Genomic DNA, 27222 nt, shown 5'->3' with positions numbered 1-27222 from the left:
GCACCAAACATTGGGATTAATACCGATCATTTGGCTGTGACGCAACCTCCATGCAGGATGTGATCCGGATTATGAATGTTTCTACGAACGAGTGAAAACACCTTTGTCCGTATTAAACGCGGGCTTCGGGCTTTGAGAGCTGATTTGAACCTCGAACAGCGTCTTGTGGCCCACTTCGGCGGGGATTATGATAAGAGATCAAGCATTGTGTTTTTTGAAAGCTCGCGTCGCCTAAAACGCAGAGCAGCTGGCACGGAGCGCAGATGAGGATGATGCTGCTGCCGAGGCTGTGGACATGAGGTGGTATTAATAGGAGGGCTTGAGTGTCACAGGCTTTCACTGTTAAAACCGGGGGGCTTGGTGGTGAGTCGGTGGACACCGGGTTGGGGGGGAGCTTCTGATACGGACTGCGCAGTTGGAATAAAGAGAAAAAACAGCGATTCGCAGCTCACCAGACAGGCAACATGGATAACGTGCTTGGAGTTCTTAATTTGGGCGATTTTGCCCAGGCTTTCTCCAAAATGGGAATGTTTCCCGTGTTTGATCTTGCTTATTACATCGTGTCCATCCTCTACCTCAAATATGAGCCAGGTGAGTGTGTTTGACACTTTTCTGTTTGCTGTCAGTCAGTGTTGGACTTTCACGGTGACTACGTTTTAACTTTAGTACTTGATCAATATAATCTCGAACCCATGCAGCAAAGTGAAAGGCAGCTACATGGCGCCACACTCACCAGACAGATAATCAAATATTCTCAAGAAGTAGAATCCATGTAATATGTGTTGAAACATACATTTAGGCACATAAATGCTTAGAAGCAATAATTTGCGCAACTAATTGAATTGTTGCTCATTTATGCCATTTTTGTGAGATAATAAGTCTTTATGTTGCCTGGATAGCCCAACAAGCACTTTGCACTGCAGCTTTCTCCATCCTTGTAAAGCATGACCTGTTACATAAACTCAAGCAGAAGCTCTGCAGCTCTGCTTGGTTTTGTGGGGGACTGAGTCTTATGGCTGCAGCTTGACCTCCTTTACATTGGGGGAAACCATCAGAGGAGATTTAACCTCTCAGATTTGGGGTAGTATTCTTTAAAGTTTCACTCCTACAGAGTCTGGATGCGGATGAAACCTGAGAGAAGGCCGGTACATACCAGCAATAAATAGAAGAGCCTGAAATAGACCGAGTCAGTGTGCCTCCAAAGCCTCTCTGCTGCACTTCTTGAAGGCCGCAGTTGGTTTGTGTTATTTATATTTAAGATTAAACATAAAGTGAGCTGTTGCACCAACAACCAACCATAACCTTACTGTCCTTGTGTCCTGTCCAAGAGCTAATTTTTATCACCCTTTAGTCAAAGTTCCCTGAAGTTAAGGTTAAGACATTGTCATGTTTCTTTTTAATTTACTTAAACCTTCAGCTGAGTTAATGCAAAGCACATTTCAGACAACGTGGTACAAAAGGAGGCTGAGACGTTCACTGCGTCTCTTAATAGCAGCTTGAACAATAAAGTTTTGCGTGTATTAAGAGGACAGATCTTTAATTCACCTTTGCCCATATTTTCCTCAGTCTTGGTGCTCCTGTCACTTTGCTCGTATAGGAGTATGATGAACAAACTTTTGACCCCCAACATAGAAGCTTGTGTCTTCAATAAACCTGTTTTAGAGCAACTATCTGCAGGAAGTTTCTAAATGTTCTCTGTTTCTATAATATATCTGCAGTGGTGTGTTAATGAGTGTTGACTATGATGGTGATGTTGCTGTTAAGATTTTAAGTGAGTAAAAAAATTAATCACACTTGTTTGACAAACATTTTCACCTTTTAAGAGTAACTCCTTTGATTGATATTCAATGATTTGAACTGTCTTTTGTGAGGTCATTTAAGTCAAACAGGGCTAAAGACTGCAAGTTTGAAATAAATAAGTGGCAAACTAGTTATAAGTCCATTTTGAATCCAACAAAGTTTTAGGAGTGGAATTCTAATTTGCAGTTGAGTGAAAACACGAATGGAGTTGCGATGCTTTCAGAAAGTTTTACATGTGTCAAAAAGCAGACGTAACTTTGTCCTTATGTCCAGGTTTCTCACAGGAACTGTGATGGTTATATGACACATAAAGAGCTCAAAACAGAGATACAGATTTTCTTTTTAAAGTCTTCCTCTCTTCTGAGCTCAGCCTGACTGTAGCATGTGTCTGCCTTCATTTACCTTGTTTTCATACCTGGCATTTGACTGTCAAATGACTCATGTCGTCAGCATTTGCCAGATCGCCTTGTATTCACTACTCCAAGCTTGTGTCAGAGTAGAGTGTGCTAGTTCACACCACATGCTACAAGAGCATATCAATGAGTATTCAGGTTGGAGAAAGGGAAGACAAGTGTGAGGTCAGAGGTTGCAACAGGCCTGACAGTTGGAAGGCAGGAGGAGCACTTGAGCAGAATGTATTTATAGGCAGGATGACATTTCTCAGGATCAGATTGCTCTCATACTGAGCGCCAGTCGCGCCACGTAACCCTCACCCACCTGTTGTCAAAGGTTTTTGCTCGCATCTCGATTTACTGCATGTGTCTAACAATGTTGTAACAACAGCAGTCTCAGAGTTAAATCATACTTTGCATATGAACGTATAACATTTACATAGCATGTCTTATGGTTCATGTTCATACACATTCAATAAAGCTGTGGTCAGATTACTAAAAAAGGCTCACAGGCCCAAGTGCTTAAGGAGTCAGGGAGCCACAGATATCACCCCAAAAATATATTATTCAGGCCTTAAAGACACACAAAATGAGTGACAAAGGAAGAAATGTAAAACAAAGAGATGGAAAATTATCATAGAGAGACAAAAAGTAAATACAAAGAGGCCAAATGGCTGGAATGTGACAAAAGGACCAAAATTAAGCTTAAACAATGGCAAAGGAATGCAAAAAATTACTTGGAGACACAATTCAGCCAAGGTAAAACACAAAATGAGACAGAAAACAAAGTAAAACTCTCAATATAAGGTAGAAAATATTCAAAATGGGACAAGATCATTAAAGAGATTCACAATAATCACAAAAGACACAAAAAGAAAAAATATGATACTCAAAACAAAGAAATTAAAGAATTTCTATAAAACACTAAAATCAACGATATGAGTCAGAAAAGTATTTGTAAAATGAAAAATGACAACAATAAGACACCGCATGACCACAAAAACATGCTAATGAGACACACAAAACAGACCAAGTTGTGCCACAAAACAACCACAAATTTAAAATGATCAAAATGACAAATAATTACCAAATTGGAACTTAAAGTGCCCATAAAAAGATGCCAAAGGGTATGAAACTATACAAAACATCAGATACGTATGTAACTGGATACACATAACAACCACAAATGGTACCTTCATGGTTTGAAGTTTTTTAGGCTCTGTCTGAGGATGTCTTGGTTTTCTGAAGGACAAGTGGTGGATAGTAACATGGTAAATGTAATGTAATCGAATGGGATTCAAACATTGGTTCAGTTTTACTGTATGTTGTTCTCTGCTACATTTATTTTAAAGATATAGTTATGAGTTATCTGTACGGAACGTAAGCTTTTTACAAAGCATATGATCGGCTCGTAAACCTTGACTATCTGCAAAATAAAAGCACACACAATATGTGCATGTAAGTCAATGTACACAAACCCGAGAGGAGTCATTCTGGGTATTTTTTACCTCTGAAACTCTTTGATTCCAATATTTCTGTACTCTAGGAAGGAACAAACTTTGAATGCTGAACTTTTACTTTACTTATGGTACCTATCTAAATCTGACTTCCTCTTCCTCTCCACCTTACACTGACTAACTGCAAAAATACCATGGCCTCAGTGTATCACAGCATGAACCTAGACATATTTGTCCGGTTTAGGAAAAAGGGCTGGGATGTACAATTTCAATGAATATCAGCCAGCATTTTCTACGCCTGACTGTTTGACACTCTGTCAGTCTGCGCTACATAGATTTAAAACATAATACTTAAATTTATCTGACATAAAACATCCTGTTTTTAAATTTCAAAGAGCAGATCGAGTCTGTATCTTCTGAGTACTCTGTCATGTATCATAAATGAGCGCCATCATCTCAAGTGAATATTAGTTTATGATGAAAATGAATATTATCAGGGCGTGACACGAATTGCTTGACTGGGTGGAGACAAAGATACAGCGCTCAGACACATACGGGATCCACTGATAATACATTTTCAAGGTTGCCTGTAACAGTTTGGTCAGTAGGAGCTGACAGGAGGTTTCACAGATGTATATTTCTGACAAAAATTCCAATAAAACATTTGCAATTCTCATAAAAAAATTTATAAAACTACATGGTTTTGTCATAGTCAGAGTGGAAATGGTCCTACAGCAGCATTCACAGTAGAAATGGAAGGGTTTGGGAGGTGTTTAGTAAGGAAACTTTAATTAAATGTATTTATTTTGTCAGGAATTATTTAGCAAAAACGATATTTTAGGTGTTTGTCTCGTTTGTCTCTGTGTGGCCCTGTGATGGACTGGCGGCCTGTCCAGGGTGTACCCCGCCTCTCGCTCATTGACTGCTGGGATAGGCTCCAGCCCCCCCGCGACCCGACCGACGGATTCAGTGGGTATAGAAAATGGATGGATGGATGGATATTTTAGGCCTATAAATCTACACAGAGGAATAAAAAGTTCATTATTACATATACACATAAATTATTCAGTGAAATGATTTCTTATTTCAAGTTAAGAAGAAATTATTTATTGAAGGGTTTAGTGAATGTATTTCACCAAGAGTCTCTAAATTTGAATTTCTTGTCAGAGAAGGACTTACTTGGAATTATTAATTTCTAAAAAGTGATTTGTGAATTGATAAACTGAATGACAGCTTCTTCATCAGCCTCTCTAAACCTCAGAAAGTGTCTGTTTACAACACTGACGGCTCGTTTACTGTGTTTCAGGCTCTGTGGAGGTTTCTCGCAGGAGTCCCGTGGCCTCTTGGCTTTGCGCCATGCTTTACTGCTTTGGCAGTTACATCCTGGCAGACATCATGCTTGGAAGTAGCCCCATCGACTATTTCCAACACAACAGCCACATCCTGTTGGCCTCAGCTGTCTGGTGAGAAAATACCCAATTCCCAGAGATTTCCTCGTCCACTCAAATGTGAATGAATGTATTTTTTATCAAATTTTCCCATCTGTATGTGTAAGAAAACGGTCCCTCTCTGCCATTGGTTGTCCAGGCATTTTAGTCATGATTTAAATAAGCAGAGTGGCCAGGATACTGAGATGATTGATTTCTACATTCTGGGAGAAGTTTTACAGGCAAATTCATACTTTTTTTTTTTACTAGGTTTGTTTTAATTTGACTGAATTTAGCATGGAGAAGGCTTTGAAACATTATTTTTAGGGTGTGTTTGTTAGTAAGTGTCATTGGGAACTACTTCTTGCAAATTTGATTGTTCTTACAAACAGATTCAACTTCAGGTCTGTGAGTTGTTTCTATTCGTAAATGTTTGACTTTGTAGCTTTTAAAAGTAAATTTCTATATGCCATTTTCCCCATTTGCGCTGCAAAGGCAGCAGAAGTCTCAGCTCTACAAAGACAAAGCACAAGTGCAAGCTGGTGAACTGACCCTTTAAAATTTAACAAGATGATCAAAACTGGTTCTGTATTATGGTAGAAACAGACCGTCTTCCACTCTAATGTCCCCTTTTATTGACATTTTTCTGCCTTGGTGTCAAACACAAACAGGTATCTCGTCTTTTACTGCCCACTGAACCTCTTCTACAAATGCGTGGCTTTCCTGCCGGTAAAGCTGGTGTTGGTCGCCCTGAAGGAGGTCGTCCGCAGCCGTAAGATCGCCGCGGGTGTTCACCACGCCCACCATGCCTACCACAGTGGCTTCTTCATCATGGTGATTGTTGGATACGTCAAAGGTCAGTGTTGAATGATCTTCTGCAGTCTTTATACAGTGTGCAGTGTAAGATACTGCAAATTATCTCGACATTCACATCTCCACATCTGTGAGTCCTAAATCAGCAATCTGCAGCTCTATAAATAAGAGACCTTTTGGAAAATGTCGTAATACAATAAGTCTTATTATGCACGAGTGGCCGTGCTCGACTTGATTCTATAATGCAGTTAGATTGAGGTCTTAAGTTCATCATTTCATTATCTCAAATTATAACAAAGCATGTTTTGTTGAGACAGTGAGTTAATGTGTGTCATCTCCACATTTATTGGAGAAGCTTCTGGCTGGAGCAGAGAAGTTAGAGTCAAACTCTCATTTTTTCCTGCTATGAGAAGAAAATATCTGCTTTAATAACTTAACTAAAATAATACACGTTTTCAGTTCCAAAAAGCTGAAATCAGGTCCTATTAAAGGAGAAGTTCGTTTTTTTTTAAACCTGGACCTCATTTCTGGCATAAAATACGTTAATCTACTCACCGATAACAGTTTGGTATATATATATTGGTATATACATATAACGGGAGTGAACGGAGGCATCGGCTGATGCCTCTATATATGGATATACGCGGATCTAAATATCGTCCGAAGGACGCCGACTTTCACCAAACTGTTATCGGTGAGTAGATGAACATATTTTATGCCAGAAATGAGGTTTAAAAAAACTGAACTTCTCCTTTAAGGGTTTGATTTGTGACAGCTCAAGAAATGAAAGGGCTCACGTCTTAATACAATGACAGTAATTTACCTGTCATCATGACGAGAGGAGATTAAGAAATTCTTCTTACAATGAGCCAATGGACAGGTTTAGTGTGTTTAAAGTCTTTGGTCGTATTTCATGCTTGTGTCTTTGTGAGTTTTACTTTGCTCTGTAAAACCACTTTGTGTTTAATTTGAGCTTGAAAAGTGTCAGAGCCTATAAATGAAGTTGAGTTAAGGTAATTCAAACTGTTCTAAAAATGATCAGCTGCAAATCTACCAAATTAGAAGATATAAAGCTCGACACATTTAAATCCAGCAAATGTGCCACCCTAGAAAACATGTAAAAAAATGGCTCCTGCTTTGTTTTAAATAGGAAATAAAGCATCCGTCAGTCCTGTTGTTGCCACTGTGATAGAGGCTGAAAATGAACAAATGTACAAATCTGATATCTACTAATACAAACAGAATGATTTTACTTTACAGGCATTCTTTAGTGTTGCTTGGTGAATCTGTGGTCTCTGCTGGCTGTGTCTGTCAGAGCTGACAGCTGCATTAAGTGACAAGCTGTAACACCATCAGCACAGCAGCCAGATTTAAACATGAATGAGCTGCACATGTGCACGCCTGCAGGGTTGGATTACCTACATGGCAACTGTCCCCTTGAAAACTCTGGCTTCAGCCTGTCTGCACTGATTAGATTTTTAAAAATACTTGGAAGGGAATACTTAAGACTTTATTTAGTGCTCACATTGTACATTTTCCGGAGTGAACACAATAAACCGGGGGCCAGATTGTGCTCTAGTAGAAGTGTTCAGAATCCAAAATATGTATGTGTTCACAAGCAACATTCACTGATTTTGCATAAATCCTATGAAAAAATGTGAATGGTCAGCTCAGCCTGCTTTGTCATTATTTTAATATGAAAGGAAGCATTATATGCATCAACTTCTGATGAAAATTAATACTTCTAGATCAGATGGGTCACTTCCTGTAAGGCTGTACAAATGCTCTTAACCCCACTTCCCCTGTATTTCCTCACTGTTAAACTACTTTAGGGATAAAAAATGGTCTCAGAAAATGTGAGTTGAGCTTCGGCTCTTACTATTCTGTCTACACTAGAGAGGCCCTGCAGGCGTCCATGCTAAAAATACAGAGAGAAGCTGAATCGGGATAAAAGCAGTGACACGAAACACAACCTTTTTTTTTTTTTTGTCCTCATTTTTTTTCCCACCATTGTCTATTTTTATCCTCCCAGGATCTGGAGTGGCTCTTATTTCCAATTTTGAGCAGCTGCTGCGCGGTGTGTGGAGGCCCGACACCAACGAGATCCTCAACATGTCATTGTGAGTGTGTGTGTGGAGAATATGTTCATCACTGCCTCCTCAAGCATGTACTTATTTCAGGGGGTGTGTAAAGAAAACTTTCATTCATAAGATTTTAAGATGACCATGTGGAGACCTGAAATTCAACACAAAATCAAGGCAGGCTTGTTTAAGTGACATTTTGACTTAATGTCTCCGAGGGGTAGCATCTAAAAGGGGCAGAGTCAAAGGGTGTCCATGGGCACCACCCATTTAAGTCTGCCCACCTGTCTCAGTGAAGTTCTTCAGTGAGCTACTCATGTATTCCTACGACTGGAGTTGTACCTAGTCAGTCAGACAGACTTAATTTGCATCGCAATTTCTATACAAACTGAATGTAGCACAACTTTTTTTTTACAGTAAAACAAACAAACAAACAAGTAACTGTAGAATCAATGAAAAGAAGCATTGAAAACAATACTTTCCAAACTTCTTATGCTGCCCTACCCAACCAAGGCTCCAAGCCCAGAACAGTGATAAACTGTGTTCTGAATTAAAGCAATAAGTTGATAAATACATGAATATATAAATGAGTAAACCGTCATAACCTCAATACAAGTACTAAAGAACTGAGGGCACACTATCATATTTAGATCTCATATATCTTGTGGAGTTGCAAAATTGTTCAGTTCAAAAATCCCCAAAGGGTGCTTTTGAACCATAAACATAAATTAAATGAAATGAAATGTAAGATATGTTAATACATTATATTTACAAGCTACATTGTATAGAAAGTAAATACAAAAATCTGATTAAAACAGTTAAATGAAAATAAATCAACAAATGAATAAAATGCAATTAGAGCAGAGGCCACAGTGAAAATAAACACATATACGAAGAAGTAAAACCATCTCGAGTTAGTGGATAAATAGACAAATAAGATTGAGCTTAACTATTTTTAATATGCATATCTGTAGTTATTTTGAGCCCAAAACTGACCTTTTTGAAAAAGCGTTTGTTTAATTCACGTAACTTTTCTGTACTATTTATTATAGTATTGCTTTTGGGTCTTTTATATTTTCTCGTTTGTTTTGAACCTCTTTTATAGATATTTTCTATTTCTATTTTACTGTTATTTACAGTTAATTACTTTTATCAGAGTGGACATTCTATAAATTTCTTTATATTTTGATTTTTTAATTCTTGCTTGTGTGTTTTTTCTCCTTGTGTTGTAAAGCTTTGCTCGAAAAAGTGCTGCGTAAATAAATGTTGATTGGTTATTTTGGGTTTTTTTGTACTTTGAATGTAAAATTCCCATGACTTCAGACTTCTGAACATAAGAAAACTGCTCATGTTCTCATTTATATGCAGATTTATATGATTTCCACATGGCAGTTATGCCTGCATATGTAATCAAGAATGACAAAAATTAAACAAACCAAAACAAAATAAACAACAACAACCAAAAATTCTATAGAAATACATGCAGTTATTCGCTGGCAAAACAATTATGACGTATCTATTTCTTGCCACTTCAATGGAAAAAATGGTCTCAGTCTGGCCACCCCTATAAAAATGTTCCGGTTCTGCTTCTGGCATCTGAAAGAACACTTGTGCAGATCTTACTGTACTGTGGTTTGTATATCAGATGGATATACTATCTGGATATACTTCCCTTTATTTGTAAAGATAATAACTGCCTGTGTTTCATCTTGAAAAATTATTTATTTCTCAACTTAACTGGGCTGACTTTACAAGGCACAGGAAATCTTTTTTTTCTTTGAATTAAAATACATCAAACCTGTGGTCAAACATGTTTCACTGACAGTCTGTTCTTGGTCACGGCAGCCCGACCAAAGCCAGCTTGTATGGCGCCATCCTCTTCACCCTGCAGGAGGCTCACTGGCTGCCGGTGTCCAAGAGCACCCTCATCGTCGTCTTCACCCTCTTCATGGCCACAAGCAAGGTAAAATTCAGATTTTGTTCTGTGCTGCATGGGAAAAGGTGATGTCATTTGTACCTCCTGTTACCTCGATAAGGCGGTGGTCCACTTCATTAGGTGGAAAATGAACACAGAGTTAGAAAAAAATACAATAAAAGGTAAAAATAAAGCAAGACAGAGATGAGTATGGCTTGAGGCCAGTGGAGATGAAGAGGGGTGTAACTCATCTTTGTAAAAGATCTGTGGTCATGAATTTGTAATTGAAATAAAACATCAAAGCTCTAGTTTATCGTTTCCAACCACCCGCCTGTACAAACACATGCATTTCGTGCTGTGTCATGTGGGTCAAAGTTTCCTTTACAGTAGCTATTGAGGACATTTTTTTAAGCAGTTCTCAAATACCCAAAATATTTAATGATGCACAGGAAATTTGTGGATAGGCTTAAGTGAGATCTATGCCTTAATGCCAGATCCACACAAAGATTGTGGGGGTGCCTCTGTAAATTGCCTAAGCCCATGTGAGTATTTATGCTCGTGCAAATGCTTACAAAGACCATTTGTAGGCCTTGAAAGGCAAGTTCACATATAAAGAACATTTAAATATCAAATAAATACACAGTGCTTGTTTTAAATTTTGAACTTTACATTGCCATTTTTAAGCTAGAAACTACTAGAAATAGTAGTTTTACAGCCTCAGTCAGAAAGTTCACATGCACTGTTAAGTCAAGCTACATTCATACCCCGGGTTGGGCCATTTAATTACACGACTTTCCATGTCCCAGTACACAAGCATGTCAGACTCTATGCCACGGTTGGCGATTATCCCCCTTTCAGCTTGTATAAGACTTGACCAGTAACATCACAAATCAAAACATTTTACAAACTAGCTGGTAGTACGTAGGACCATGTTGAGCAGTGAGCTGGACATCTTTAAAGCTTTATTTTTCATTACAAATGAGATGAACGTGTGCATGGAGGAATATTTCGACTGTATTTCGATATTCCAACCGCATTATGGGGGTGCTACTATGCCGTCCGGTTTTAGTTGGGCTAATTGACCAAAACTGATTTGGATCTGCAAAGTCAGTCAAGTGCCTCTTTAAATAAACAAACAAGATGAATGTCATCCAACCGTCAGCATCTCTGTTCCCTCAGGTGGTGATGACCGCCCGACACTCTCATGGCTCCCCTTTCACCCTCATTGAGTCCTGGGTTTGCCACCTGCTCTTCGGCTCTCCTCTGGTCGGCAGCGAGGAGGACCACCATCATGCTGCCGCTGCTGTTGCTCCTTCTTCACCTCTCAAAGCCAAGGAGGAGCAGGTTGAAGGCGCTCGCAAAAGGAAAGCCAAGAAAGCCGAGTAGCACACCATGCTCCACTGATGAAACTGCATCTGACTCGCCCTCATGCTGTCTGCATGATGGAACTTCCCATTCCTTTCTAGGGAAAGGGGCAGCTTGATCTTTTGCCAAATGTGAACCTTTCTATTGGAGCAACATGGTGCTTTTTTTGCATTTTACATAGCACAAGGACTCTGTAAATACAAAGCAAATGTTTCACACTTAAACCCGACCTGGATGTTTTAAACCTATTTATTTATGTCTGTGAACACCTGCATCTGTGGTCAATGCTGTGTGGTGATCCACATTCAGCAGCTGCACGGTCGCCTTTGGACGACCCTCGCTCAGCATCAGTGTTACCGGGTTTTTACATTTTTTTTTTTTTTTCAGTCCATAAAAATTTTATTTCATCTGGTCATTGAAATCTCATTGCAGTTCATAAAAAGAAAACAGAAAAGACAAAGTGATCTGAAGAGTTCAGAAATTAGAAATTGAAATGTGAACAAAGCATTATGTGAAAGAACATTTCTGCTTTTTACACTGAGATAAAAAAAAACAAAACAACAACTTTGAATAAAATTAAGAGAAATATTGAGTCCTGGTTCTGTCTGTGTCATTTTATTAAGTTTTTTGGGGAGAAATTGTCAGCTGATTACTTCATGTGACTTAAAAATGAGGTCTACTCTTTGGGTCCAGTTTTAGAGGAAACGCTGTGAACTTTGGGACGTGTGATGAAGGAAACCTTTTCATGTTCTAATAGAGCTAATCACGGTAACTTGTGAAATGTTTGTAGTTTGCATAACTCTTAAAAAACATTCCAGATGGTCCTGAGATATGCTTTTGGTTTGACTGTGTTCTTTTTGCCTTGGTCTTGTCAAAGAAACAGTATTTGAGATTTAGTGACATCTGGTGGCAAAGATACAGACTGTAATCCACAAAGCACTCATTCACCGAATGTAGGGACATATGACAGTGACTGCTTAAAGTGAGGGGGAAAAAAAACATCCATAGTGTTTAAGGCTGTCCTTTCTTGGCTTGTTTAAAAACTTGCTGGTGCAGTGTGGTAGACTGCAGTGCCATCAGTGCTTGGGCTGTGATTATGGTATGGCCTAAAAATATTTGCTTGACGCTACAACTTTTGGTGTTTTTAGTACAAGCCCTATTTCCATAAAAGTTAGAAAGTTTTCTAAAATACAAGAACACTTACATCTGTGATTTTTCTGATTAATTTGAACTGATATTTAACAAAAACAAGTATAAAAGAAACAATTTTTAGTATCTCAGAACAACTTCGTTGTATCGAGTAAATGTAAACAAACAATGACCAAGCAAAAAGTTGTGAGAGAGGCAAGAAAGACAGAAGAGTTTATTAAATATACAAGTAACAGTGTTTAGGGAACATTGTACAATGCCAAAAATAGGAAAGAACATCCAGGTTGTTATCAGTGAAAGGTTCAAAAGCCAGCATGTGTGGATGGTATGGAGATGCATCAGTGCTCATGGTATAGGTCACCTGCACAAGTGTGAAGGTATCACTGAGGCGTACACTGGAATTCTGGAGAGACTTATGCTACCATCAAGGCGACATCTTTTCCATCCAGTCTGTGGTTGCATCAGAAATGACCTATCAAGAAAAGTGTTATAAATTTTCTTCCTAAATTCTACCTAAAACTGTTGCTGCACAGTGAAATGATGTGGATTAGAAGCAGAACGTGTCATAAAAGTAAAAAGAACTCAGTTTTGTACTTGAAAGCTCTGTCTTTTTAATTGTCATTTTGGAACAAGTTGAACAATAAGTCAGGAGCTCCTTAACTCTTTAATGTCCTGCTTTACCATTCAGAAGAAGACATTTTTCTGTGACTATACTGTATCTTATCCAAAAGTTGTTCAAGTAAACTTGCCTGAGCCATTTCTACCTTTTGATTTAGGCATATAATGTCATTTCCACAACACACACGGTGAAGCATCCTGAGTCCAGCTTGACGGCAGAAATGATCTGCTGTGTTTGATTTACCAGCAAAGGCTCCCCAGCGAGACTTCCCTGCAGTGGCGGTCGATATAGAGAACAGAGAGGCATTAAGGTGTTGAGTGTTGCCAAGGTGACGTGAACCAAAACCCAAAAACCTTCAGCATAAAGAATGTAAGCAACATCTGCTGATGCCATTGCTGACACACGCACAGAGCTTTAGATGCAGTCGTGATCGCTCAGTAAACACAGGTTTATGTAAAAGCCCCCACTGAACCTGAAGCCTGTTTCTTTTTTTACGTTAGAAAGTAAAATATGCCTTTTAAGTCACTTTCATTTTCACTCATCGAGACATTAAAGCAAAAAGGATTTTTTTTGTCAAAATACTTTCATTTGTGATTAACAAAAGCTTTCTTTTTCCTCTTATCTCCTATTTTAATGATGCATTAAATCCAACAATGTTGATTCAAATGATCTTAGACGAAGACTCAAATCACACAAAAGCACAGGTGATATTAGAGAGAACAAACACTTAAACAGAGTTTTATATATAGATAGATAGATTTCTAAATAAATTGAACAAATTGAACTCACTGTTTGAAACATTTTAGCAAAAGACACCTGAATGAACAGTTGGAAACAAATAAAAGGAGAAGACTGTATCTGCAAGGTTGTAATAGCTGTCAATCATAAGTTTTGAACTCCTTAAAATCTCATGAAATCCAATTAGATGTTTGAGGGGTTTTGTCTGATTTGTCAATTATACACCAGTACCTGATGTATCAGTAACAAAATGAGATTTATCGGTGCTTCTAAAGATATTTTTGAGTTTGTGATCTCCAGGAAAACAGTTATAGATTGTTGATGACTCTTCATAAGGTTTATGTAGCAAGACAAAATAAAATAAAAAAGTCATCTGGTTCATACCAGGTTTTGAAATGAGGTAAATAGAACCTCAGATGAACAACCACACGTGACATGTCACACCATATCATTATTGATTTGTAGAAAGAAAAAACTGAGCCAAAACGCAGAAGCAGCGTGAGAAAAAAAAATCTTCACAACCAACCGAGGAAGAAAAAAGACCAAGTTGCCAAAAGCAGCAGCCAGAAAATCTGTTTTTACTATACACCATTTGTCTGATACACTTCCAACACCAAGCAGCCAGCCATTAACCATAATATACAATTATCATTATCATATACATAGTATATAACAAAACGAGCGTCACAGACCTCAGTGATGCTTCCATCACACACTGTGTGTGGGGGTGTGTTGTGTAGGAGCTTTAGAGGATGGACATGAAAAACCAGGAAAGGGGGGTGATGGTGAAGGCAGCTGGAAACCAAAGCAGGGGAGGAAACACTCCTGCTGGAAACAAGCTTGCTGGAGGAGCACTGAGACCGAACCGAAGGACGGAGGAAGGCAGGAGACGAAGCTGCTGAACCTGAAGTGATCCAAACATGCTGTGGCTTCTGGGGCTGACCTGTGCGCTCTGCATGGGGGGGCACACTGTGGCAGGACAGAGAGGTGAGAGCACGTTTCTCCTTTTCACATTTTAGATTGACTGTCTGTTGTGGATTTGGTGGTCATTGCTCACATTTAACCACTTCCAACAATATGTAATACTGATGCTGTCAGACAACAAGTACAGCAAACATTGCTTTATGCTGTGTAGCTGGGAAACTAAAGGAAACCAATCAATATTTTGTCATAGCTGTTAGTGACGGTCTCTGTGATTAGTTTGAATTTTAGATGTGATTAAAAATATGTGCGTGTGTGTGTATGTATGTAAGCACAACTAAGATTTGGTTGTTTCATCACAGAAATCCGACAGCAGAAAAAGAGAAATAATCAGAAAATAAGTGCTAAAGATATAATCCTTTTCAGAGCTGCAATAATTGCTTGTTAATTTCTTCATTTTTTTGGTCAAAATTGGTACCTCCTCGTGCCAAGTCAAGGTTTGACAAGATTGTCTTGTAAAGGGGACCCCAGAGCTTGAACATTCTGTGTAAAGCTTAAAGTAAACACAGTAAGGTAAAACAATCACTGTTTTCCCTGTTGTCCAGGTTTCGACCTCTCTATTAGCAGAGAGAGTGATTTATTTCCACTATCTTTTCTTTTTGCTGTGGAATTCACTCAGTAAACAGAGTTGCTGCTAATGAGAAGAACACATTTCCTGCGCTCTTGCACAGGAGATTTGTGCTCCTGTATAGCTCCTCCGGGGGAGGTGGTGGTGCCTGGGTAGGCGAAGTGGCTGAATGAGGCGGGCGTGAGGGGGTTGGGGCAACAGTGTTGGGGTCTTTATATAATTAGCTGAACCAATATATGTAGAACCTCACCTGAACCCCAACAGCAGCTTATCATGACATGAGCACATCTGGCATTTTAAAGGTATTTTAAAGCACCTATAATTCACATCTCTACAACAAAAGAGGAGATTGCAGAGTAATCTCCCAGCTATTTGAAGATTCAATCTGGTTCTTTGGCTCCACAGCTGTAACCTTACACATGGTGGTGTTGTTTTTGGCTGCAGAATGTAGCAGTTTCAGAGAAAAAAGCTTTTAAAACCCTCACATGTTCAGTAACAAACAGCCAGACAAACACAGTTGACTACAAGCTGGTGAACACAGTGGAGCATTTAGCAGCGAGATGTTTGCCAGATGTTTTTCACAAGAGTTGGTGGAGACCAAAAATACAGCTAAAAGGAAATTGATATTGGACTCACATTTTTTAGAAGGTCATAAACACGACTTCGAGTGAATAAAAATGTTCTTTAAGATCTACAGAATGTGTGAAAAATCATCTGCTAAATGAAAGGCCGCTTTCTGTGTATTTTCTTGTGTATGAATGAAAATTTTCCACTCTTACAAGGAGTATGTATCCCAGTGTCACTTAAAAGATGATTTATGTAGCACTTTTCTGGATAAGGAGGTTCCTGTTGGATAGTTGGAAGATTGTTGAAAAAAGAGAAATCTGCATGGAAAACCCAGATCATATTCAATCCTGGAACCCTTGTAGACACACCAGGACGCCCACTAAGTTTAATTCCTGTAAGCATGTGAGTCTGAAAAATGTATATTCCAGAAAATCTTTCGTCGCTCCATATCTGGGAAATAATTTTTGCAGCTGGAATCAAAATATCGCAGACTCAAGTGAATGCGTGGGTCGTGAATTCAAACGAGGCCTGTGGTGGCTGAGGAATGCCGGGTATTAGACTGTGCCATCAGACAGAGGATCACCTCGTGCAAAACCAGCACCACACACACACACACACACGCACACACACACACACACACACACACACACACACACACACACACACACACACACATCTATATTCACTCTCCCATGAGTTTCTGGTCCCATATTTTAAGCCAACAAAGCCTCCATAGAAAAACAAGAATCTGGAAGCAAACCTGGGCCCTCATTTATCAACCTTTTGTTGAAAATGTTCTCAATTCTGTCTCATAAATCAAAGTTAGAAAACATGAAAAAGTACACATCTAGTGCAGTTAGAACCAGAGGAGAGATCTCAGTTGGAAATTCAAATGTAGAGGTTTGACATAAAGCTCAATACCAGAAACTGTGTACATGTATATTACTTCAATTTCTTGTTTTCAACATTAAATTAGTTTTTGTTCATGATAACCTCTTTTTTTCTGTTTTACTTTCAGGCAAATATGATGCAATTGTGTGTGTCTCTAATCTTTAAAGGTGATGATTAAAAACTAAATATACTTTATGTTTTTCAAACCAACCGCTTTACATAATGAACAAATAAATAAATATGAGGATTAAAGAATAAAAACCATTTTGAGTCAATGAAAAAATAAAGCACACACATAAATACGGGCGAGGATGGCAGCGGGTTCATGATGAGTGAATGAAGTGCAAGATTTTAAAGTTTGATCAAAAACTTGAAAACATGAATGGAAATTTAAAGGTTGTCAAAGCTCCAGTTGTCATTTTCAATAACTAAATGCTGCCCTCTTGTGTTTAGAGAATGCTTTCACCATTAGGAAGTCTCTGTTTTCAGGGTCAAGATAAACATGAACCCCGATCCTCAAAATCATTTCAGTTTTAAACATTATGTCTGTTTGGTCTGAATTTAACAGCAGAATGTTTAGGAACACCACAACTTTTATTTGTTGTCTGCTCTGTCAGAGCAAACCCATGTAACTGTCATCACTCAGATGTCATATACACATTTATGATAGTTTATTCCTTTTTAGTTCTGTGGGGTCATAATCTGACTTAAGCAATGTTAAAAAAAAAAGGAATTGATTCATGGAGAATCCCACATATCTGGCACCGTGTTTGACTCCAACCAAGTTTTCAAGTGTTTTCATATAGGTTCATAGGAACCTTGACAAGAGTCATCTCAGTATTGTGACTCTGCCAAAGTCTAAACAGAAACTTAACAAGATAAATGCATCAGGTTGAAATATTCCTCTTTTGAAAAGTAAAAAAAAAATCATCTATAAAGTTGTGGTTTTATGAGACAATTCATGACAACAGTTTCCAATTTTTCAGTAAAAAAAACCTGACAACAGAAAGATAATGAAGGTACAATGTGGACTAATTCTGTCAAAAACCAGCTGAATACAAAGATTGAGAATGAAATCACAGCAACCTGAAGTTCATTCATGAATAAAAAGGCTTAGATATTCAATTATTTTTGGTAACTTGCAGGTATAAAAACTCTTCAACAACATCTGACAAAGAAACATAATAATATTTATCAATCATGTGAAGAAATCGTGTGGGCTGCTTCAATGAGAGAAACTGTTGAGAATATCTGTAGTCACATTATAAAAGTTTTCCATAGCTGGTAAATGGGTTGTGCTTATTGTCCGAATCCAGACGGAGAGATCATCAGTCAGATTAAAATGACTAACATCGCCCTGGCTGAGATTAAAGAGCTGCTGAAACAACAGGTACATCTCCTTTGGAGTCAGATCACGGACTGAAATATGTTGCATTTTTGCAGTTTAACAAACATTTGTTATTGAAATTTATTCTTAATTTATCACAAACAAACACACGATCAGATAAACTTGAGAAATTAATCAAGTACAGTCACGGTTGCTGTTATGGGAAAGGAAAAAAAAAGACTTTCATGATATTTTACAGATTAAAGAGATTGTATTCCTGAAGAACACGGTGATGGAGTGTGAGGCCTGTGGTGAGTTAACCAGACAATTTGAACAACATCTTACTTGAATAAATTAATTTAATGGTGAATATGCTTTAATACCACTTCTAGATTAAGCTAATTTTCCAGTTTTTCCAGACATTTAAGACCTGCGTAAGGACGCAAGAATATCACTGAGTCAGAATGCAAAGAAATGTATGTATTTTGATGAAAGTCATCACATGAAGTTAACATATACAGAGTCCATCAGAACATACCAGAGAAGGTGATAGACATAAAATAACAGAACAGCTTTAAATAAGATGCGTCTTTACACAGAACCAGAAAGCAGTTGATTTCCTCTCTCCTCAGGGATGGCCGGCATTCAGCCTCCTCCCTCCTCTTCCTGTGTGCCCAATCCCTGCCACCCTGGGGTGAAGTGTATGGAGACTCCTCAGGGTGCTCAGTGTGGACCCTGCCCCGATGGCATGGAGGGAAACGGTACCCACTGCAACGATGTGGATGAGGTATGCAAAGCCATGATCTTTAACGGGTGACAGTGTCATCATTCTTTTTACTTAACAGATTAGACCACTTCTAAATCTCGTGGCTGCGCCAACTGAAAGGAGACAACTTCGTCTGAATACCTTAATCCGTTAAAGCCTCATTAAGATGAAGATAAACGGTGAACCCCACTAACTTCCTCATGCACCACCCTAACAAAAATCAGACAGAGCCAAAATCAGAACCCTTTTTTTCTTTAAATAAAACATCCTCAACTGCTTACACATCTGCAGCCTTTGCCCTTAGAGCAGCTTTCATTGCACAACATCTGCTCTATCAGAAGTTGGCAACCAGTCAAAAAAGCCAGATGACAACCTTTAAATAAAGCAACTGAATATAATATGTTACGAAGAGGCAAAATGAGCTGACATACAGTACTGTGCAAAAGTCAAGTCTTGAGCCACCCCTCATTTCTTTTTATTTTGCCTCCAAGCAGCCAGACGTTCCTGTTATCTTTTGAAAGGGTCTTTACCAACAGTCCCTCAGGCTTTCTGACGGGTGTTTATATGTCTGACAACAGAACTGGAAAAATACGTGAATGCTTTATTAGTATCAAAATACACTTGGGCTTCACATGTTTATGAAAAAATGCTCAAAGAATAGAACTTTAGAGCATTTATGGAGAACATCAGCTACATCAGTTGCATGTTTTTTAAAAGTCTAGTTTTGCAGCCACACAGGTGTTGATGTATTGCTTGTTTATGCCTCTTCTGAAAACTGTGTACTAACCTTTTCAAAGCTCTAATAAGTGTCCTATTAAATCATTCCTGCCGGCAAAATTGCAGAATACCAGGAGCCTGAGAGGGTCTCACCTAAAGATGTAAATATTATCATTTACATCTTTGTTTTTCCTGCTATGTCGTGATTACATTACTGCAGTGAAAGAGGTCTTCTGGAATCCTTCTCTCCATCCTGATGGATCTTTTGTAGGTCTCAGTTTGGGATATTTATACTTCTGTCACTAGTACCGTTTGTACTCTGTTTTTCTAATCAAACAGCAGCATCTGAGCAAAAGTCTGACGATGTGGACACACCTGTGTGCTCTAGAACTGAAGTGAACTGTCTGTGTGTCTTTGTTACCGCCAGTGCTCAGTCAAGCCCTGTCACATGGGTGTTCGCTGCATCAACACCTCCCCTGGTTTCCGCTGTGGCTTGTGTCCTGCGGGATACACCGGACCACAGGTCAAGGGCGTCGGCCTCGCCTACGCCACCGCCAACAAGCAGGTCAGCTTTGATAACTTGCACTGTTATATTACCAAAGCTACTTTTCTTCTTTGGTGGCACTGACCTATATAACAAAACCAAAGGATTGTATTGCTGTGAGCTGAAGACTTGTCTGTTGATATGAATCATTCGTCCTAAACTTGATCTAATTATAAAGGTGGACCGACTAAACACCACTTTAATCCTAAAAACAGAACTGTCTTACGTTCTCAGCCTCTTATATCAGTGTTAACATGTAAACCAGCTAAAGTTACTTTCTGTCTTTCTGTTTGTCCTTTCAAGGTGTGCAAAGATATTGATGAGTGTGTGGGTCCCAACAATGGAGGCTGTGTGGAGAACTCTCTGTGTATGAACACCCCTGTGAGTGCAACACTGAATCACTGTCACATCTCCTGCAAATATAGTACGTTTTAGCACACATAACGTATGAGAAAAAAGTTTCAGAAACTTCTAACCTTAACGTTTTGCAGGATTTTATCGTGCATACCCAAAATATGCCGGAAGCCATTTGCTGTAACATTGAATATATCAAGGAGGATATCCTTTGATTCTCTGTGAACTAATGAGAGAATTAAAGTTAATGTTAAAATACCAGAAACACAATTAAAAAAAACCCAAAACACATCTATTTAAGGTTAAAACATTTGTTACATCAAAGCCACAGTTAAAGACATTCCATGTAAAAAAACAGACCATGTGGCTGATGTTGAGATATTTCATTCTGTTAAACTTTATATACTGGGTCTGGTCAAATAGTCTTTTCTGGGGTTCTTAACTGAGTAAAATGACCTGAAAGTGTTTAAGCTGCAGCCATAAGAGCTGTATGAAGTCTGAATACTAAGAAAAGGAGCTTCAGTGCTCCCTTCAACTTTGATAACAAGTAATATATTATATCTTATTATACTAATATTATAATATTATATGTATTATTACATTTGTTGCTTCGGTACTTCAAAGTGTGGTCAGTTTTCTCCTACCATCTCTCCTATAATCTTTCTTTAACCTCAGGATGTTTTCCAACAAGACGAAGAAAAAGAGTTTACTACTTTTCACTATTTGACTGGGCCATACATTAGAATAACTGTGGCAACAATTCGAACATAAGAGCACACGCTGACCCTGTGACTGTGTGCATTCTTTTTGATTGCCCTTTTTATGATTAGGGCTCCTTCAGGTGTGGTCCCTGTAAGGCTGGCTATGCTGGGGATCAACGACGTGGCTGTAAGCCTGAGAGAGCCTGTGGGAACGGCCAACCCAACCCCTGCCACGCCAGTGCCCAGTGCATCGTCCATCGAGAGGGGGCTATCGAGTGTCAGGTGAATTAATCACACTTTTCGAGTTATCCCATTTTCACCTCACTGAGTCATTAAAGCAATCGAAGCATTTGAGTGTTAAACTTGAGTCAGGTATTAAATATCAGGTGTTTTTTTAGCACTGATACTGTCTATGGGACATAGCAGGGTCGTTAAAAAAACAGCGTAAAGCAACTAAAACAATTACACCCACACAGTGTGGAGTCGGATGGGCTGGCAACGGCTACTTCTGTGGTCCTGACACTGACATCGATGGTGTTCCCGATGAGAAGCTGAACTGTCCCGAGAGGAACTGCGACAAGGTGAGTCTCCTACAAATTACAGATCCAAAAAACAAAGTCATCAGCATAACATTTTTTTTTAGCTGCAAAGATTCAAAGGTCTTAGAAGCACATCCATTACTGTGTGAAAGTTTTAGATTTGAAAGTAAAGTGAGATTAATTTGCAAGAAATTATGCCATGAGTAACTTTTGTAAGATTCTTAAATGTTGTTTAAGCTAACATTAGGTGCTTGTCTTTGCAGGATAACTGCCTCACTGTGCCCAATTCTGGCCAGGAGGATGCTGACAGTGATGGAATTGGAGACGCCTGTGATGAGGATGCAGATGGGGATGGGATCCTCAACGCACAGGTTCATGCACAAACACAAACACACTTAAGAGCATGTATTTACATACTCTACACAATAGATTTCTTGCAGTGACTACAACATCTTGTTCTTAGGATAACTGCGTGCTGGTGCCCAACGTGGACCAGGGTAACATTGATGAGGACGACTTTGGCGACGCCTGCGACAACTGCCGTGCAGTCAAAAACAACGACCAAAAAGACACAGATGTGGATCAATTTGGTGACGAATGTGACGAGGATATCGATGGGGATGGTGAGAGCCTTGTGCATCGGTTATTTCTTCAAAGACAAAACAAAACTGCCACCTCGTTTCCTCCAATAATTGTTTGTAGTTACATTTCTGAGTTATTAAAAGCAGCAGACACCCAATTAGCTAAAGCTAATTTAAAAGTAAATAAAAATCTTTAGATTTTTATGAAGTATAGATGCTGATTCAAGAAAGCTTTGTTATTTGATGTATGAATTCCCTCATAGAACTCGTGCATAAATCATGTGATTGTACACTTTAAGGTTTCTTAACATTAACTGATATTCTCTTTAATGTCAGGAATCCCCAATCACCTGGATAACTGCAAAAGGGTTCCAAATGTTGATCAGAAAGATAGAGATGGAGACAAAGTGGGAGACGCCTGCGACAGCTGTCCTTATGTTCCCAACCCTGACCAGGTAAAATCAGTGATCATTGAGAGAATTTAAGGCAGGACACAAAGCTACTTGAGTCGATGTCTGCTTCCTGTGGTGCTGTGCTCTATGGTTGACCTGAGACTTATAGTTTAAAATGACCATTGCATGTATTTATTTGATTTATTGACAATATCTTTGCTATCTCAGACTCTTGAGTCATCCGATGACATTATTATGATGTGAATGTGTGACAAAATCAAACACAGTATAATGCTGCATCTGTATCTAAGAGGATCTAACATTTTAATTCATGGGAACTTCTGCTGATCAGTCATATCATTACGATCACTGACAGGTAAAGTGAGTAATCTTGCTACAAGGCAATGTTCTGCTTGGACAACTTGGCATCCTGCTATTTTCATAGATCACTTTGACACTCAAAACCTACACTTTTTCAGGGCAGCCCTGCTATAGGACACTCCAGGGCACCCTCAGATGTTCTTTGTCCATGCTCTTACTGGACAGAGTTCTTTTGGCAAGTTGAGGAGGACCTATTCAATATAAGCTGGTGGTCATAATGTAATGGCTGACTGGTGTATATGGATAGTTATATGGAAAAAGCTAAGAAACTTCCTCAATTCTTGCTGCGTCCATGCTCCACCTCTCCATGTTTCATGAAAATCCTCTTGGTTGATTTTTTTGCATTTTCTTCAAAGCAAAGTGACAAATGCCCAGTCACACAAGCATAATGTATATCTAAAGCTGAGTTTCATATATGAGAGGATTTTCATCCCTGTTATATGTTGTAACACAAGCTTTAGAAATGTAACGTCAACAACAACATGTCGTGTTTCTCAGATGGATGCAGACAATGACTTGATCGGAGACCCGTGTGACACCAACAAGGACAGGTATTGTGTCTCTATCGGTCACATCCACACGTTTATCTCCAACTTCTCTCTTACACAAGTGAAATCTAACCTTCTCCAGTGATGGCGATGGTCACCAGGACTCTCGGGACAACTGCCCAGCTGTCATCAACAGCTCTCAACTGGACACCGACAAGGACGGAAAGGGAGACGAGTGCGATGATGATGATGATAACGATGGTATTCCAGACCTGCTGCCGCCTGGTCCTGACAACTGCCGTCTGATCCCCAACCCGCTGCAGGAGGACTCTGACGGTGGGTAAAACTGCAGACATATCAAAGTTCATGTGCGTTTCTCTTTTTATCCAGTAAACACCACAGGATCCATCTATCCCTCCTTATAGGTGACGGTGTGGGAAATGTGTGCGAGACGGATTTTGACAACGACACCATCATCGACACCATTGACGTTTGCCCGGAAAACGCTGAGGTCACCCTAACGGATTTCAGGGAGTACCAGACCATCGTTTTAGACCCTGAAGGAGATGCGCAGATTGACCCCAACTGGGTGGTGCTGAACCAGGTCAGAACTACCAGAATAGTTTGTGCCACAAAATCTTCTGTCAACCTAACTTTTTCTAAAATCCGCCGTTCTGTTTGCACAGGGAAGAGAGATAGTCCAGACCATGAACAGTGACCCCGGGCTGGCTGTTGGTAAGATTTTTCAGCATTTTGGAATATCTTATTATTCAAGATTTCTGCCCTGAACAGAGGGCTAAGAAAGACATTTATATAAATGTTTGACTGTTCAAGTAAAACTTTAAATTCTGAGAACATTTCCTTTAAAAGGACACCTTTTTAAAAGTTAATTATCAATGTAGAATCAATGCTAAGATAGTTGTTTTATGTAAACAGGCAACTAGACTGAGGCATCTGAATTCAGGTGATGATCAACACCAGAATGAACTTTATTTTTGTTATAAATTAGTAGAAAGCAGCATTTTGTCTGGGTTTTTGAAAGCAGACAATGGGTTTTTCCTCTCTGGTACGCTCTGTAAGGGTATTTTCTGAACAACCTCATTCACTCAGGCCCATATCAGGATAGATGAGTGAGACATATTTAAATGTAGATCAGAGTTTCCACATGTCCTGCATTGTACATCTGATATTTGTGTGTGATCTGATATGTCCTGCAGGTTACACTGCTTTCAGCGGAGTGGATTTTGAAGGGACGTTTCATGTAAATACGGTAACGGATGATGACTACGCTGGTTTCATCTTCGGCTACCAGGACAGCTCCAGTTTCTACGTGGTGATGTGGAAGCAGGTGGAACAGATCTACTGGCAGGCAAATCCATTCAGAGCCGTGGCAGAACCAGGGATCCAACTCAAGGTAGGTACCCCACAAGTCCACTTTATAAAATGGGACAGTAAAAGGACCACAATTAAGTGCCATTTAGATCAAATATGTATTTTGTAGCTATAGACTTTTAGTTTATGGTGGAAGCCACACACTGCAGTAATAGACGAGTCAACAGCAGGTGACAGTAGCATATCGTACAAACTGCCACTAAATAGACAATAAAAGGGCCAATTGAGTTATTAATCCCGTTATCATCAGTAAGCTAGGCAATTGATGATTTAGTAAGTTATCAGCCTCAACACAATGGTTGCTAGCCTAGAAATGCGAATAGCCAGACTATCCATGCTCATGTCCAGCCAAGACAATAGATGTGACAATAGACAAATGAGTAACGTCTTCTCATTAGCCAGAGCTGGCCACTCAGTTTCATTGGTTGGATCAGTAACTGGCATCTGCAGAGATATAGCCTCCTGCTACATGTATGTAGCTTCTGTCGAGTACTCATCAGTCTTCATTTTGCCACTTTACTGCATCATGCACTACATGTACTATTTGTATAAGATTAATTTTTAATGCTTTAAGGAACAGTTATTAAAATTCTATTATCCTGCTGCACTATCCCACAGTGTGGCTAAACAGTATGCTGGAGTGATCTCCCTCATAAACTTAATATAGCCAAGAAGAAAAAAAACTTCTTATATGAATTTCTAACTTATCTATAAAGCTTTAATGATCCTGTTAACCACATCTTAGAAGTAAATAAAAAAAAAGGTCGCACTTAAACACGAGCATTTCTCAAAGAGCTGTCAGTTACAGCAACTTAGCAGACCTTCTACACTCAAACAAAAAGATGAAAGAAAAAAACCTAAAAAAGACTGTGATATATTGGAGGAAAAGGGAAAAATAATTTTAAAAAGATAGCAGTTTAGACACTCATGACTAGTTGTCATCTTTTGTTTAAAATAGGCTGTAAAGTCAAACACAGGTCCGGGGGAGAATCTGAGGAACTCCCTGTGGCACACCGGTGATACCAGCGATCAGGTGAAACTCCTGTGGAAAGATGCTCGCAATGTTGGCTGGAAGGACAAGACTTCGTACCGCTGGTTCCTCCAGCACCGGCCTGCTGACGGCTACATCAGGTACTGTACTGCAAATTAGATGAGAACACTAAATGCTAGTTTCATATTTATGTGTCCAGTAAAATTTGGCTCTGATGGTGCAGTGCAGCCTTATGGAAAAAGAGATAAATAATCCCTTTCAAACATATTTGTTTACTCATCCATGACTGTCTGTTGATTGCAGTGGTGTTCAATTGTAACTTACATATGGTGATGCTGTAATACTGCTGCCGTGCTAGCAGGTCTTTGAGGTTGTATTAAGATATATCAGCAAAAGCTCAAAATGTGACTCTTTGTGAGGAAAGCAAGAAAAGCACCAAACCCAGCTGGATTCACCTTTGAACAATAAATATCTATAAAACTGGACCAATTTGTAAAACACGTTTCCATTTTCCGAGACTGTCACATGTCCTTAAATCCTAAAGACCGGCTAAAATTGGTGATCTGGCAGATTTTTTATCTCGTTCAGAAAGAGAAAACAATTCTACAGAATTGATCACTTTTTGTTTGATGGATTTCCTGACGTCTGCTGGTGTCTAGAGTTCGTTTCTATGAGGGTCCTCAGATGGTGGCGGACACAGGCGTCATCATAGACGCCACGATGAGAGGAGGCCGGCTCGGGGTATTCTGCTTCTCCCAGGAGAACATCATCTGGGCCAACCTGCGTTACCGCTGCAACGGTGAGTGATGTCTTCCAACGGGGTGAGAGACAGCACTGTGGCCAGAGCGCCCTTCCTTTTCTCCTCCACACTGTAGTTAGCACAACCATGTGTCTGTGGTTTGGCATATTTCAGTTAATTAAGCAGTACTCTCTTGTGCTCACTGGAAAAATTCTGCTGTAAATGCAAATTTAAACTACAAGGGATTTTCCTGACAAAACTGTGAATGGACTTCCTGCTGTGCCTCTTTTCAGACACTATTCCCGAGGACTTTGACACCTACAGAGCCCAGCAAGTCCAGCTGGTGGTCTGATGACAACAAGCAAGCTCCACCAGGCGTGAAATTTCTTCAGTTTTAAGATGAAAACTGCTAAGAGTGAGGAAGAAATGTCACAGCGGTAAAACGCTTAAGTGGGGAACGGTCACATAACATTAAGTGTTTAAATTGTTCAGTTGTTAACGAACAGAGATTTCTGTATTAACAAATGTTGCTAAATATTAAAATAAA

The 27222-nt window shown here is 39.2% G+C and overlaps 2 protein-coding genes across 3 annotated transcripts; both read left to right on the top strand.

The window, feature by feature from the left end:
• The first annotated feature begins 62 nt into the window (after positions 1 to 62).
• tmem38a (transmembrane protein 38A) lies at positions 63 to 11842 on the top strand. 2 transcript variants are annotated; one of them, XM_075485633.1, is made up of 7 exons: positions 498 to 591; positions 4546 to 4618; positions 4956 to 5112; positions 5748 to 5932; positions 7922 to 8009; positions 9816 to 9933; positions 11065 to 11842. In XM_075485633.1, the coding sequence occupies exons 1-7, from the start codon at positions 583 to 585 to the stop codon at positions 11269 to 11271; spliced, it is 837 nt and encodes a 278-aa protein (XP_075341748.1). In that variant the 5' UTR covers positions 498 to 582; the 3' UTR covers positions 11272 to 11842. The 2 variants fall into 2 exon arrangements, with proteins under 2 accessions (XP_075341747.1, XP_075341748.1); XM_075485632.1 differs by lacking the exon at positions 4546 to 4618 and having other exon boundaries at positions 63 to 591.
• Positions 11843 to 14527: 2685 nt separating this feature from the next.
• Positions 14528 to 27222, top strand: comp (cartilage oligomeric matrix protein). The gene is made up of 19 exons (XM_075484406.1): positions 14528 to 14743; positions 18080 to 18153; positions 18350 to 18401; positions 18723 to 18877; positions 20001 to 20138; positions 20421 to 20498; positions 21302 to 21454; positions 21649 to 21753; positions 21975 to 22082; positions 22175 to 22334; positions 22629 to 22747; positions 23564 to 23616; positions 23696 to 23889; positions 23979 to 24157; positions 24240 to 24288; positions 24771 to 24967; positions 25904 to 26076; positions 26596 to 26735; positions 26969 to 27222. Exons 1-19 carry the CDS (start codon positions 14677 to 14679, stop codon positions 27025 to 27027), a joined length of 2253 nt encoding a protein of 750 aa, XP_075340521.1. The 5' UTR covers positions 14528 to 14676; the 3' UTR covers positions 27028 to 27222.

This window comes from Odontesthes bonariensis, chromosome 15 (genome assembly GCF_027942865.1).
Source record: "Odontesthes bonariensis isolate fOdoBon6 chromosome 15, fOdoBon6.hap1, whole genome shotgun sequence".
NCBI lineage: Eukaryota > Metazoa > Chordata > Actinopteri > Atheriniformes > Atherinopsidae > Odontesthes > Odontesthes bonariensis.
The sequence above is the reverse complement of the archived record's forward strand: the minus strand, read 5'-3'. Positions and strand labels throughout refer to the sequence as shown.